Here is a 13,354-nt window from a genome sequence, read left to right as displayed (position 1 = left end):
CCATCCAGACCCGTACGGCCTCCAGGCAACGGGTCATCACGTCAAGGGCATCGTTGGGGTGGCCTGGGGTGGAAATGTACAGCTGCGTATCATCAGCGTACTGATGGAAATCCACCCCAAAGCCACGAATGATCTCCCCCAGCGGCTTTACATAAATATTGAACAAAAGGGGGGAGAGGACCGACCCCTGAGGTACCCCTTTAAAATAGTTTCTATTTTTTTTTTCCTTTATGGAGGCAAATAATCTTTTACTACCCAAAGGCTTCTGAATTTTATTAACCTAGATTTATACTGTGCACTAAAAAAATGTTGAAATTACAAGGATGTATAAAAGGGCCTGCTTGAAGAGGAGCAGAGCAAGAAAATAAATTGACATGAAGGCAATATTATGGAAATCAAACAATTCTTGTAATTTCAAATGGAATTGAAGCCCAGATATAAATTTGTTCCAATATCTCAGGGGCTATCACAAAGAGGGAGTCAAGCTATTTTCCAAAGCACCTGAAGGCAGGACAAGAAGCAACTGATGGAAACTAATCAAGGAGGGAAGCAACCTAGAACTAAGGAGAAATTTCCTGACAGTTAGAACAATTAACCAGTGGAACAACCTGCCTCCAGAAGCGGTGAATGCTTCAACACTGGAAGTTTTTAAGAAGAAACTGGATAGCCATTTGTCCAAAATGGTATAGGGTTTCCTGCCTGAGCAGGGGGTTAGACTAGATGACCTTCAAGGTCCCTTCCAACTTTATTATTATTATTATTAACAACAGAAATCAGATTTGGAAAGTGACTATCTTCAGTATGGTTCAACACATAAAGAGCAACAGATCATAATGGATCAAGATGCAATTTGTGCAGGCTTTTACACAATCATGATTACCTACCTGGTTAAATCCAGGGTGCCAAACGATTGTGCTCCTCTCAATGATGAATTCCTTTCCTTCTGGAGCATTGGACTTTAACTTTCCAACTTTAACTCTCTGAAAAGATCTGTTTGGAAAAGTGATCATGTTGACAATGTCAAAACCACTTTGACTTTCTCTTTTGTCCTTAAAGAAGACTTTTTCTCCAGCTGAGTTATTAAAAGAAATCCCTTGAATAAACTTGTGGAGCTACTTGAAGAAGGATAAGAAAATGGGAGTCCAGAAGAAAACAATGGATTAGGGATAAAAGGATTAAAACTGAAAATGAAAAAAATGTCTTCCTAACTTGAAATATAAAGAAGAAAATCTCAGCCCACAATGAATGATCAATAAATGAGGTATGGAAATCACTTTTGTTGTATTAGTCAATGATGACAAGTACTTTCAAGCACCAAGCTCAACAATTTTCCTGGTAGTTTACTTTAAATCTAAAAACTAGCATCACTTCATGAAAACAGTGCACCTCTACTGATAAAATACAATTGTCATAGTCTCTAAATCCACAGTCCCACAACCCTGTTGACTAAACTGCAAAATACTAATAAGAAAAATGAAATATCCACATTTAAGAAAAGTCTGTTGGGCACAGAGCAAAGAAACACTGCCTTCAGATCCTTCTTTGTTGAATTTATCTTGGAACTGGACTGGATAAATTTATAAGACAGGTCCATTTTATGAAATGGTTATTTATAGAACCAAGGATGATATATAAATCTCATTGACTAGATTGAGAAATTTCCTGACAGTTAGAACAATTAATCAGTGGAACAAGTTGCCTCCAGAAGTGGTAAATGCTCCAACACTGGAAGTTTTTAAGAAGAGACTGGACAGCCATTTGTCCGAAATGGTGTAGAGTTTCCTGACTGAGCAGGGGGTTGGATTCGATGACCTCCAAGGTCCCTTCCAACTTTTTATTATTATTATTATTATTATTATTATTATTATTATTATTATTATTATTATTATTATTATTATTATTATTATTATTATTATTATTATTATTATTATTATTATTATTATTATTATTATTATTATTTTCATCCCCTTGTATTCTGTAACTTAGAATCACCTCTTATACCACCAGCTTTCTACTGATATGTGAGTATAGGCTAAGGAAAACCAGCCACAATCAATTGTAGATAAGAATGACTATTCACTAAAGGAAAAGATGGGTAAAGCATCTTTTGAGATATTACCTGACAAGGCTGAAAATCTGGAAATTCAAACCTTTGAATCTTTTTTTGTTGGGATCTTGATCTCACTGCCTCATGTAAAGAATATGCCACTGCATAGACCGCATTGTAGATACTGTAACTTTGGCCAGTCATCTGCAACTCAAACACAGGTGCAGGCAGATTCTCCAATTTCTCTTCTCCACTACAAGTCTTATCATACATTAAGAAAAATTCTTTATTTGAAAATGAACAGTCAAACAATTGCTCCCAAACATCTTGAAAAAATCCATTTTCATGGGTTGAAGATTTGGTGACTTGAAGAAATTCTTTGAAGCCTTGAACTTCTCTTGAGTGCACTGTAAAAGAAAGGGCCCCATGGAACAACTGGAGATCCAAACCTCTTTGAAATGCTGTCAGTATGAAATCAATTGGGTCCATCAGGATCCAAACTTTTCTGAATTGTGTGCTGTCTTTATCCTCTAGATCACATAGAAACATAACAATTCTGAGCCACCAAATTGTGAATGATTTTCCATAGACAAGAAAAGCATTTGCTTTCTGATCTATCAGCTTATTACGAATCATTGAGTTTGTTTCAAGTAATTCAGACACGTTTTCCAAGTTTACTAGTTGTGTAATTTTTTGTGAGAAAGCTATGCAGATGCCATTCTGGGAAAGCAGTGACTGCAGTTTCTGAAAGAAATGTTCTCCTTTGTTCGTATCAAGAGTGAAGACTCCAATCCATATCCATCCAAACTGGAGAAGAAGTTGTATAACTCCAGTATATTGATGGTCCTCATATGGGGCCATGCAATAAAGTGAAGATAACTTAGTACTCCGGAATTCTTCTTGGGCAAAAGAGCCATAAGTCAACTAAACTAAAAAAAAGGAGAGCCATTATTCATGAGAATCAAGGGGGAAATATGAAAAAAATGATTGCTTGCTGAATGGAAATTGAATGAAGGCATCCCTACCCTGAGCATTTCTCCGATTAGACATAGATTATGGAAGATGAACAATATAAGCAATATGGTCTCAGCATGAAATATTTCCTCATCTGTAGACTGGATTATGAAGCAAAATTACCATCCTGATATAGGGTTCCAGAATGTTCATGCTCATGAACACCTAGAATATGGCTAAATCTGGAGAAAAGCAACCTAGAAGCTACCAAGGAGAGAAGCAACCAAGAACTAAAGAGAAATTTCCTAATGGTGAGAGCAATCGACCAATGGAAGAGCTTGCTTTCAAAATATGTGGGTGCTTCATCACTGAAGGCTTTGAAAAAGACACTGGGCATCATTTATCTGCAATGGTATAGGGTCTCCTGTGCGAACAGGGGGTGGGACTAGAAGACCTTCAAGGTCCATTCCAACTCTATTATTCCATGTTCTATGTTCCTTAGAAGTAGACTTATTGAATAAAATACTTAAATGTGAAAGACTACCCATGAGATTCTGCAGAAATGGAAAAAGTTAAGTGTGTTCTCCTTTATTGCTTTTTATATATACAGATCCCCCAAAGGACCCTAGAGCAGCAATCATCCAACAATTCTGGAAAAAAAACATTTAGTTTTCTACTAAACTATTATTATCAGAGCCCAATAAAGACATGACACATCTATTGCCAGATGATGGTCAAAACACAATAGTTGCCCCCTTAAATAAGTTTAATGTTGTTTCTGTAAGCACTGATTATGTTATCTAGTTAAGGTAATGAATCATCTGCAAGAAAACAAGCAAGCTCAGAGAGCACCAAGGACTCCTCATAACTTATGTTTTCCATTTTAATTTTCCGATCTATGATCATGATAAAAGATTTTGATTTTTTAAAATTGCATTAGCTTGGGCCAGTGCACTGCATTGTGGAATCAAATTACAGAAGGGTAGAAAAGTGGAATTCACTGAAGTCCGGCATGGTGAACATCTAATATATAACTTTCATTAGAAAAGAAGGCAAAGTTTCTCTCACATCCCCTGCCCAAACTACCTGTGGAATTTTGTAGACATTTACACTATCTGCCATATAAGATGATGTATCCGAACCTAATCCTCCTATGATGGCCATGAGATGCTTCCGGCTATCACATTTGTAGTTAGGGACAAATTCCTGGGATTTGAAAAGCAGGTCCAAAGTGGTGCGGTAGGTCATCCTTGGATTGTGGTAACTATCATAGATGTGGAACCCAAGAGTGATGTTAGGTAAGATTTGGGGGTCCTCATTGATCTCCTTCACAGCAAAAGCCAAGGCAAGGACGTGCTGATAGAATTTGGTTATTACACTGCAAATAGGTTAAATACCCCCATTAGAAATATATATATAATTCTTGTAAGGTGGCAACATTTCTATATGAAGAAGAATTTTTGTCTCTTACTGAGGTAGATAGATGTCAGGTTTTCTGAAACACTCAATAATTAGTACAGAATTCAAATATACAAATGTACTATAACAATATAAAAATAGTAGCTTTTTTTCAAGCTACCACTTTATTTTCTATCCACTTAACACAAAACTAAATATGAATAGATAACGTAGACCTTTTAAAAATACTTTAATCTCACTAAATATTCCTCAAAAGACTTCTTTCAGCATAGTTTCATACATTTTACAAGAAAGACTTTAACATAATATAAAGGAAATTATTTCTTCTCCAACATCCAAATAGATTTCAAAGACAAAATGACTTAGATAACATACAAAAAGTGGCATTTATGTTCAAACAGCTTCTATGTTCAAACAGCTTCAATGGAGGATCTGATTAAGATTTGAAACTACATGGGAAGAAAAAAGAACCCTTACAGTGGTAAATCATAACCTTTTAAAGATGGATGCTCCTTAAATTTAATTTCAAAAAAGAAGTAAACAATTTGAGACACCATCCCACCAACGATGAGGTCACCAGGCTGGTACCAGTCATGTGGAACAAGGAAAGGTTGACTTGCAGGGCAGCTCAGAGTAACTATTTTGTTCAACAGGAATACCAGAAGGAGTAACTTCATGACTTTCTGCAAATGGAGAAAATGTCTGGGTCTATCATTCAAAGTGAAGTTCTGGCAGAGAAGACAGAAGGAACCAAATTTGTGGAAGTGAAGCTCAGACAATCAGCATTACCTCTTCCTGCCACCCTGTTGCTCTTGAACTTTTTATATGGATTGTTTCTTCCTTCCTATTGGAGTGATTTCAGTAATTCATAAGGGACATAATTACCACTGAACTATAGGCAACCTGGCAATTTTCTTGATATAGCTGATCAATATCTTTCTTTTAGATAACATAATACGTGACAGAGACTAAACGTGTTTTGAAAACACCTGGAGAAATAGAATTGGACAATTAGTAGGTTAAGACTTGATTTTGTATTTTATATTTTTATATTATTCTGTACATACATGCAGGCTGGATTTGTAAATAATATTCTCCTTTGTACATAATATTAGGTCACACTACTTTATTAGCATGGACATCATAATCTCCAGATAAAATCCCTTATTTGTTAAAATGCCTGTATTTTCCTTTGTACATAATATTAGGTCACACTAATTGTCCAATTCTATTTCTCCAGATGTCAGCTCTTTTTCTGACAAAATCTCCAACCACCTACACCATTCAGAATAACTTATTTACCTTAATTTGAGATTATCTTAGAAAGATTTGTTCCCAAATATCTCTGCAAGGGTTGAAAAAAGACAAATGATCAACAATCACAAATGTTTTAAATAGCATGTTTCATTTAGAGTGACTCAAAATCTTCAACAACTTCATTTTTTCTCTAAGATGAAAATGCAGATATATAAATGTTATATCATTCCCTCATTTCAATCATATGTCCCTCAAGTAAGGAAGTCAGTAGTACATTCAAGGTATGGTTTCATAGAGATGCATTTAACTCTGGAATGTTTGAAGAAGCCAGTCATGTATCATGTGTAACAGGGCAAAAAGTCAAGAAGAGTATGCTTTCATCTGCTTGCCTATATTACATATAAGGGAAGGAAAAATGAGGAGGGAAGCCATGTTCTGTGACTCCTACTCTTCTCTCATGGTATCTTTGTGGACTCAAAAGGTCACCTTCCAAGCACTTTTTAATGTAAGATAGTGAGTATTCAGTATTTTTTTTACAGGAATTAGGACAGTGGACAGTGTAGTAGGATATCAACTGTCATAGAAGAAGGAAGGAAGGAAGGAAGGAAGGAAGGAAGGAAGGAAGGAAGGAAGGAAGGAAGGAAGGAAGGAAGGAAGGAAGGAGGGAGGGAGGGAGGGAGGGAGGGAGGGAGGGAGGGAGGAAGATGGCTTTTATCTAGATTGTCCTAATGAATACAAAGTCGCCACTGAATTTAGCTTTCTAGTGGGTTCCTTTCAGCATTTCCGAGAAGATTCCACCCCCATTTGCACTCTGATACAGGTGGCCCAAAGAGCTCTCAGGGAGAATGCTAAGACCAAATGACTGCAAATAAATCTGATCCTTCCAACCCTCCATCCTGTTAAAACTACCACCCCCTTAGCCCTCTCCATCCTGCCAAACCAATGAAGCTTCTTGGATGAGAGGTTTTGTTTAAAGTGGTTTTGTTTATCTCACATTTAAAGGTGATAGGATAGAATAGAATAACAGAGTTGAAAGGGACCATGGAGTTATTCTAGTACTACCCCCTGGTCAGACAGGAAACCCTATACCATTTCAGACAAATGGTTGTCCAGTCTCTTCTTAAAAACTTCCAGTGTTGGAGCATTCACAACTTCTGGAGGCAAGTTGTTCTACTGATTAATTATTCTGTCAGGAAATTTCTCTTTAATTCAAGGTTGCTTCTCTCTTTGATTAGTTTCCACCTATTCCTTCTTATCCTGCCCTCAAATCCTTTGGAGAATAGCCTGACTCCCTCTTCTTTGTAGCAACCTCATCCAGTTGTCTTTTGAAAAAGCACCTTTGAGACTAACAGTGACTCCTCTGCCACAGAGATTGTAGTACCAGGGCTTGCAGCCATGCCAGGGAGGTTGGTTGCACCAAATTCTGCATCTTTTGTATATTTGGAGCATTGTCAAAGGGCACAAACTGCACAAAGGTTGCAGTAGAGCATCCACTGTTGGATGGTCAGTCCCTGATTCAGTTTCTAGATCAGATGTCATGCTGGTCTTTTCCATTGTTCACAGAAAAGTATCACCAGAATGGAGATTAATGTCAGGCAGAAAAAAGAGGTGCACACAGGAAGGTTCAAATAAACTGACTTATTGCTTAAATTATTAGCATAAAGAGATAAAGGTCAACAGCATTCAAGGAGAGTTGGAGAGTTACTTCACTTGTGGCTATGGAAGGCCTCTAAACTATTTCCTTTTTTCACTCTTCCCTCTGGTTCTACCAACCTTCTATATAAATAAAATTACTCTTCATTATAGTTATTGGGCAGCAAACACTTTGAATAAAAGAAAAGGCAGAAGCAAGAATACATTTCATTTCATTTTATTAAATTTCTTATATTATTAATATCTGATAACTGATTGAGTGGAAATAGATTTATGGATAGAGAGTGAATGGTTATTATTATAACTTTATATATGTTTCCTATAGAGAGTACTCTTTCTATTCCTTTTTTCAGAAATTTCTCTGTGCCAGAAAAACCATATGATGTACTAATTTCTCTTTGTAAGTTGCTCCCTGAGATTTAGCTGAGGCCTGAAAACTATGATGTAGCATTTTGGCAAAAATATGCATCCCAGTAATGCAGCGCTGGAGGACAAGATGGAGAAGACCTCCACAGCTACCATGGCTTTTCCTTTCGTACTCAGATAGGCTGGAAAGAAGGAGATCCATACAGTGCACAAGGCCAACATGCTGAAGGTGATGAGCTTGGCTTCATTAAAAGTGTCAGGTAATTTACCTGCAAGAAAAGCCACAATAAAGCTTGAGATGGCCAATATACCCATGTAGCCCAAGACACAAAAGAAAAAGAAAGCTGATACCTCATTGCACTGTAAGATCATTTCTTTCAGCTCTGAATGCATATCCAACTCAGGAAATGGAGGAGATGACAACAACCAAAGGATACAAATAAACACTTGGAAGAGAGAGCAGGAAAGGACAGTGCAAAAAGCCAATCTTTTCCCCACCCATCTCTTCATCTGAGATCCTGATTTAGTTGCCATGAAACCAACAACCACAGTAATGGTTTTAGCCAATACACTAGAAATGGCCACAGAGAAGGTGATGCCAAAAGTTGATTGTCAGAGGAGACAGGTCACTTTGCCAGGCTGGCTGAGCTGAGGAAGAAGAAAGAGGAGAGAAAACATAGCTGAAGAGAGACAAGCAGGGTGTAGGTGATGGACCGGTTGTTTGCTTTGACAATGGGAGTATCCCTGTGCTTAATAAAAGTTCCAAGTACCCAAAATGTCAAGAAGAAGAAACCAAGAGCTTCTGCAGCTAAACCAATTCCTAGGGTTTCTTCAAAGGTTAGAAACACCATCGCTTTCAGGATACATCCATTCTTTTCTTCATTTGAATAATGATCTTCTGAACATTCAAAACAGTCATCCACATCTGGAAGGAAAATCAAGGAATTTGTCATTTTAGTAATTCCATACAGTTGAAACTCACTTAATTTTATTGAACCTAAATTGGTTTATTAAAGTTTTCTTAAGTCCAACGAAAATTGGTAGAATGCCTACCTAACATTTTGATTTGAAATCTTCCCTTCTGGGCATGGAACACAGTCATAGCAGCAGAATTGTTCCCCCTCAATTCCTTTCTTCCAGTATCCAGTGAAACAAAGGTTATTACATCTAGAAAGTGGGAAAACCTGGTAATAAGCATAAAACATTTTGAAAAGGGACATATTTTTAAAAGTTTGTATTTTTTTTTCCTTTATGGAGAAAAATATTTTTGACTTCCCAAGAAAATACTGAATTTATCAACTTTATCAACAATAAAAAAGTAGAAATCAGAATGATGTATAAAAGGTCCTGTTTAAAGGGCAGGATGAGTAAATATTTGTACATGGTGACAATCTCATGGAAACATGGCCACTTGTGATTTCACTTTGTGATTTCAAACAGAAATGCAAACCAAATATGCAAACATGGCTTTTACATTTTAATGTCATTTTTCCAATTTGAGGAATGCTTGATCATCAACAACATTTGAAAGAATGTGACATTGTTTATTAGAAAAAAAGAAAGTAGGTTTCTAAAGAGACTATGTTGAATATGGCATCATAATGGATTAAGGCATGGTTGATTCAATACTTCGAGACCTGGTTAAAAGCTGGACTCCAGACAATCAAATCTTCATCCATGGATAATTCCTTCCCTTTTGGAGCTTGTAGATCCAACTTTCCAATTCTAACTCTCTGAAAGGATCTGTTTGGAAAAGTGATCAAATTGGTGATGTCAAATCCACCTGCTGCTTCTCCTTTCTCATTCAGAAACACTCTCTCCCCAGCTGAATTGTTGAAAGAAATGCCATGAAGAAATGAATGGAAACTTTAATACACTACTTTAGAATGCATAATATTAGTAAAGTGATTTTTCAATAATTTCAATAATTTGGAAGGTCTAGATGACAAATTCCTTGAGACAGAAGGTATCGTATTTTGCAGAGATGGCAAAAATATCCGCATACCTGAAGGATCACTCGCAGGAGAAATTTATTTTAATGTGGAGAAGATGGATAGATTATATTGAGAGAAAATATGAATTGAATAATTATCATGTAGCTTTTGATTAAAAAATTTTTATATATACATATATAAAAAAACAAATATTTATAAAATTTGTATGTATTTTAATGTTATTTTAGAGTCATAGTAAGTGTATACTAGTGTGTAGTAATAATGAGTAGCTTTGGATAGAATTGGATTACTGTATGTTTATTTCCTGGTTCAGCTCTGGGAAGTCCTGGGGGGGGGGAGGGGGGAAAGGAATAGATAGATGTATATAAATTGATGTATTGTAGATCTATATGTGACTTTTTAAGGAGGTGCCAGGTGGATACCCCAACTGCACCAGACGGGATGGTTGAGAGAGGAAGGGAAGTAGGTAGAGAGGGAGGAAGGAGGAAAGGTTGTAGGTCCGGGGGGAGGAAGGCGTGGAAAGTGAAAGAGGGGGGTGCAGGGGGGGGACACCGGACACTTCCGTGAATGTATTGAGTAGTGTTATTTTTTTGGTTGATATTGTGACTAAATGCATCATATTTATGTTAATGTTTTTAATTGAAAAATCAATAAAACAATTTTTTTAAAAAAAAAAAAGATGTGTGCCAGACAATCACATCTTCATCAATGAATAATTCATTCCCTTTTGGACTACTGGAATCCATCTTTCCCACTCTCACTCTCTCAAAGAATCTGTTTGGAAAAGTGATCAAGTTGGTGATGTCAAATCCACGTGTTGCTTCTCCTTTCTCATTCAGAAACACTCTCTCCCCAGCTGAATTGTTGAAAGAAATGCCATGAAGAAATGAATGGAAACTTTAATACACTACTTTAGAATGCATAATATTAGTAAAGTGATTTTTCAATAATTTCAATAATTTGGAAGGTCTAGATGACAAATTCCTTGATTTTCCTTGATTCGTTCTTTGATTATCTGTTGAACTTGGGTTTGATATTCGAGCTTTGATGGTTTGCTATTAGGAGATTTCATATATTGATTCAAATGATTTCCAATGTTTGCAGAAAGATTGTCATGGTTTTTATACTTTCAATTCATAAAACACTGCATAAATATAGTAAAAAAATTATCATTTTATTAACATATATTTATCATNTGTTATTAATATATGTGTTACATCAAAACTTGCAAAAATAAACACCTTTCAAAAAGGAAATGTCTCTGAGCTTAATTTTTTTGCACATGTACTGCATTGCTTTTTATGTAATTCCATACATTTACTTTTATAGCCCCTCCCAAATTTTACTTGCATTCCTGTTCTCTAAAGGGGCGGTCCTAGGGTTTGATGAGGGCGTAGCCAGGTTTGGGTGGGGGCGTGGCCAGGGGAGGGAGGTGAGTTCCACCACCTTTTCTCTGAGAAAAAAAGCCCTGTAGATAGATGTATATAAATTGATGTATTGTAGATCTATATGTGCCAGGTGGATACCCCAACTGCACCAGACGGGATGGTTGAGAGAGGAAGGGAAGTAGGTAGAGAGGGAGGAAGGAGGAAAGGTTGTAGGTCCGGGGGGAGGAAGGCGTGGAAAGTGAAAGAGGGGGGTGCAGGGGGGGGACACCGGACACTTCCGTGAATGTATTGAGTAGTGTTATTTTTTTGGTTGATATTGTGACTAAATGCATCATATTTATGTTAATGTTTTTAATTGAAAAATCAATAAAACAATTTTAAAAAAAAAAAAAAAAAAGATGTGTGCCAGACAATCACATCTTCATCAATGAATAATTCATTCCCTTTTGGACTACTGGAATCCATCTTTCCCACTCTCACTCTCTCAAAGGATCTGTTTGGAAAAGTGATCAAGTTGGTGATGTCAAATCCACCTGTTGCTTCTCCTTTCTCATTCAGAAACACTCTCTCCCCAGCTGAATTGTTGAAAGAAATGCCATGAAGAAATGAATGGAAACTTTAATACACTACTTTAGAATGCATAATATTAGTAAAGTGATTTTTCAATAATTTCAATAATTTGGAAGGTCTAGATGACAAATTCCTTGATTTTCCTTGATTTTCCTTCCAGATATGGATGACTGTTTTGAATGTTCAGAAGATAATAATAATAATAATAATAATAATAATAATAATAATAATAATAATAATAATAATAATAATAATAATAATAATAATAATAATAATAATAATAATAATAATAATAATAAAAAATTGGAAGGGAGCTTGGAGGTCATCTATCCAACCCCCTGCTCAGGCAGGAAACCCTATACCATTTCAGACAAATGGCTATCCAGTATCTTCTTAAAAACTTCCAGTGTTGGAGCATTCACCACTTCTGGAGGCAGGTTGTTCTACTGGTTAATTGTTCTAACTGTCGGGAAATTTCTCCTTAGTTCTAGGTTGCTTCTCTCCTTGATTAGTTTCCATCAGTTGCTTCTTGTCCTGCCTTCAGGCGCTTTGGAAAATAGCTTGACTCCCTCTTCTTTGTGGCAGCCCCTGAGATATTGGAACACTGCTATCATGCCCCCCCTCGTCCTTCTCTTCATTAAACTAGACATACCCAATTCCAGCAACCATTCCTTATATGTTTTAGCCTCCAGACCTCTAATCATCTTTGTTGGTCTTCTCTGTACTCTTCCTAGAGTCTCAACATCTTTTTTACATCGTGGTGACCAAAACTGGATGCAGTATTCCAAGTGTGGCCTTACCAAGGCATTGTAAAGTGGTATTAACACTTCACATGATCTTGATTCTATCCCTCTGTTAATGTAGCCTAACACCGTGTTGGCTTTTTTGATAGCTGCAGCACACTGTTGGCTCATATCTAAGTGATTGCCCACTAGGACTCTGAGATCCCTCTTACAGTTGCTACTATTGACCAAGGTACAACCTATACTATACCTGTACATTTGGTTTTTCTTGCCTAAATGTAGAACCTTAATTTTTTCAACATCGAATTTCATTTTGTTAGATAGCGCCCAGTGTTCAAGTCTGTCCAGATCCTCCTGTATCTTAAGCCTAACTTCTGGAGTGTTGGCTAGTCCTGTCAGCTTGGTGTCGTCTGCAAATTTGATGAGTTCCCCATCTATCCCCTTGTCCAAATCGTTGATGAAGATGTTGAAGAGCACTGGGCCTAGAACAGAGTCCTGGGGCACCCCACTACACACTTCCCTTCATGTAGATGCAGTTCCATTGAGGACCACATGCTGAGTATGGCCGGTCAGCCAGCTATGAATCCAACTGGTGGTGATGCTGTCTAACCCACATTTTTCTATCTTATTAAGTCGTAGGTTGTGATCTACTTTATCATTTGATAAATTATATCCACGGCATTCCTCTGGTCCACTAATTTTGTCACTGGTCAAAGAATGCAATAAGATTTGTCTGGCATGATCTGTTTTTGACAAACCATGTTGGCTTTTAGTAATGACTTTGTTTGCCTCTAGGTGTTTGCTGATTCGTTCTTTGATTATCTGTTGAACTTGGGTTTGATATTCGAGCTTTGATGGTTTGCTATTAGGAGATTTCATATATTGATTCAAATGATTTCCAATGTTTGCAGAAAGATTGTCATGGTTTTTATACTTTCAATTCATAAAACACTGCATAAATATAGTAAAAAAATTATCATTTTATTAACATATATTTATCAT

The 13,354-nt window shown here is 36.7% G+C and overlaps 1 protein-coding gene across 1 annotated transcript in view; it reads right to left on the bottom strand.

Moving 5' to 3' along the window:
- The window catches only part of LOC107297229 (extracellular calcium-sensing receptor-like), a 6,498-nt gene extending 2,249 nt beyond the window's left edge, over window positions 1-4,249 (bottom strand). The window contains exons 1-2 of the mRNA XM_015826588.1: window positions 4,088-4,249; window positions 2,120-2,971 (exon numbers count right to left, since the gene is read on the bottom strand). Of these exons, the coding sequence (XP_015682074.1) occupies window positions 2,120-2,971; window positions 4,088-4,249 (1,014 nt within the window). The remainder of the gene's footprint in view (window positions 1-2,119; window positions 2,972-4,087) is intronic.
- Window positions 4,250-13,354: the final 9,105 nt, after the last annotated feature.

The sequence above is a fragment of the Protobothrops mucrosquamatus genome, unplaced genomic scaffold (assembly GCF_001527695.2).
Source record: "Protobothrops mucrosquamatus isolate PMUCROS unplaced genomic scaffold, P.Mucros_1.0 scaffold3197, whole genome shotgun sequence".
NCBI classification, from domain to species: domain Eukaryota; kingdom Metazoa; phylum Chordata; class Lepidosauria; order Squamata; family Viperidae; genus Protobothrops; species Protobothrops mucrosquamatus.
This window is presented reverse-complemented; position numbering and strand designations above follow the sequence as displayed.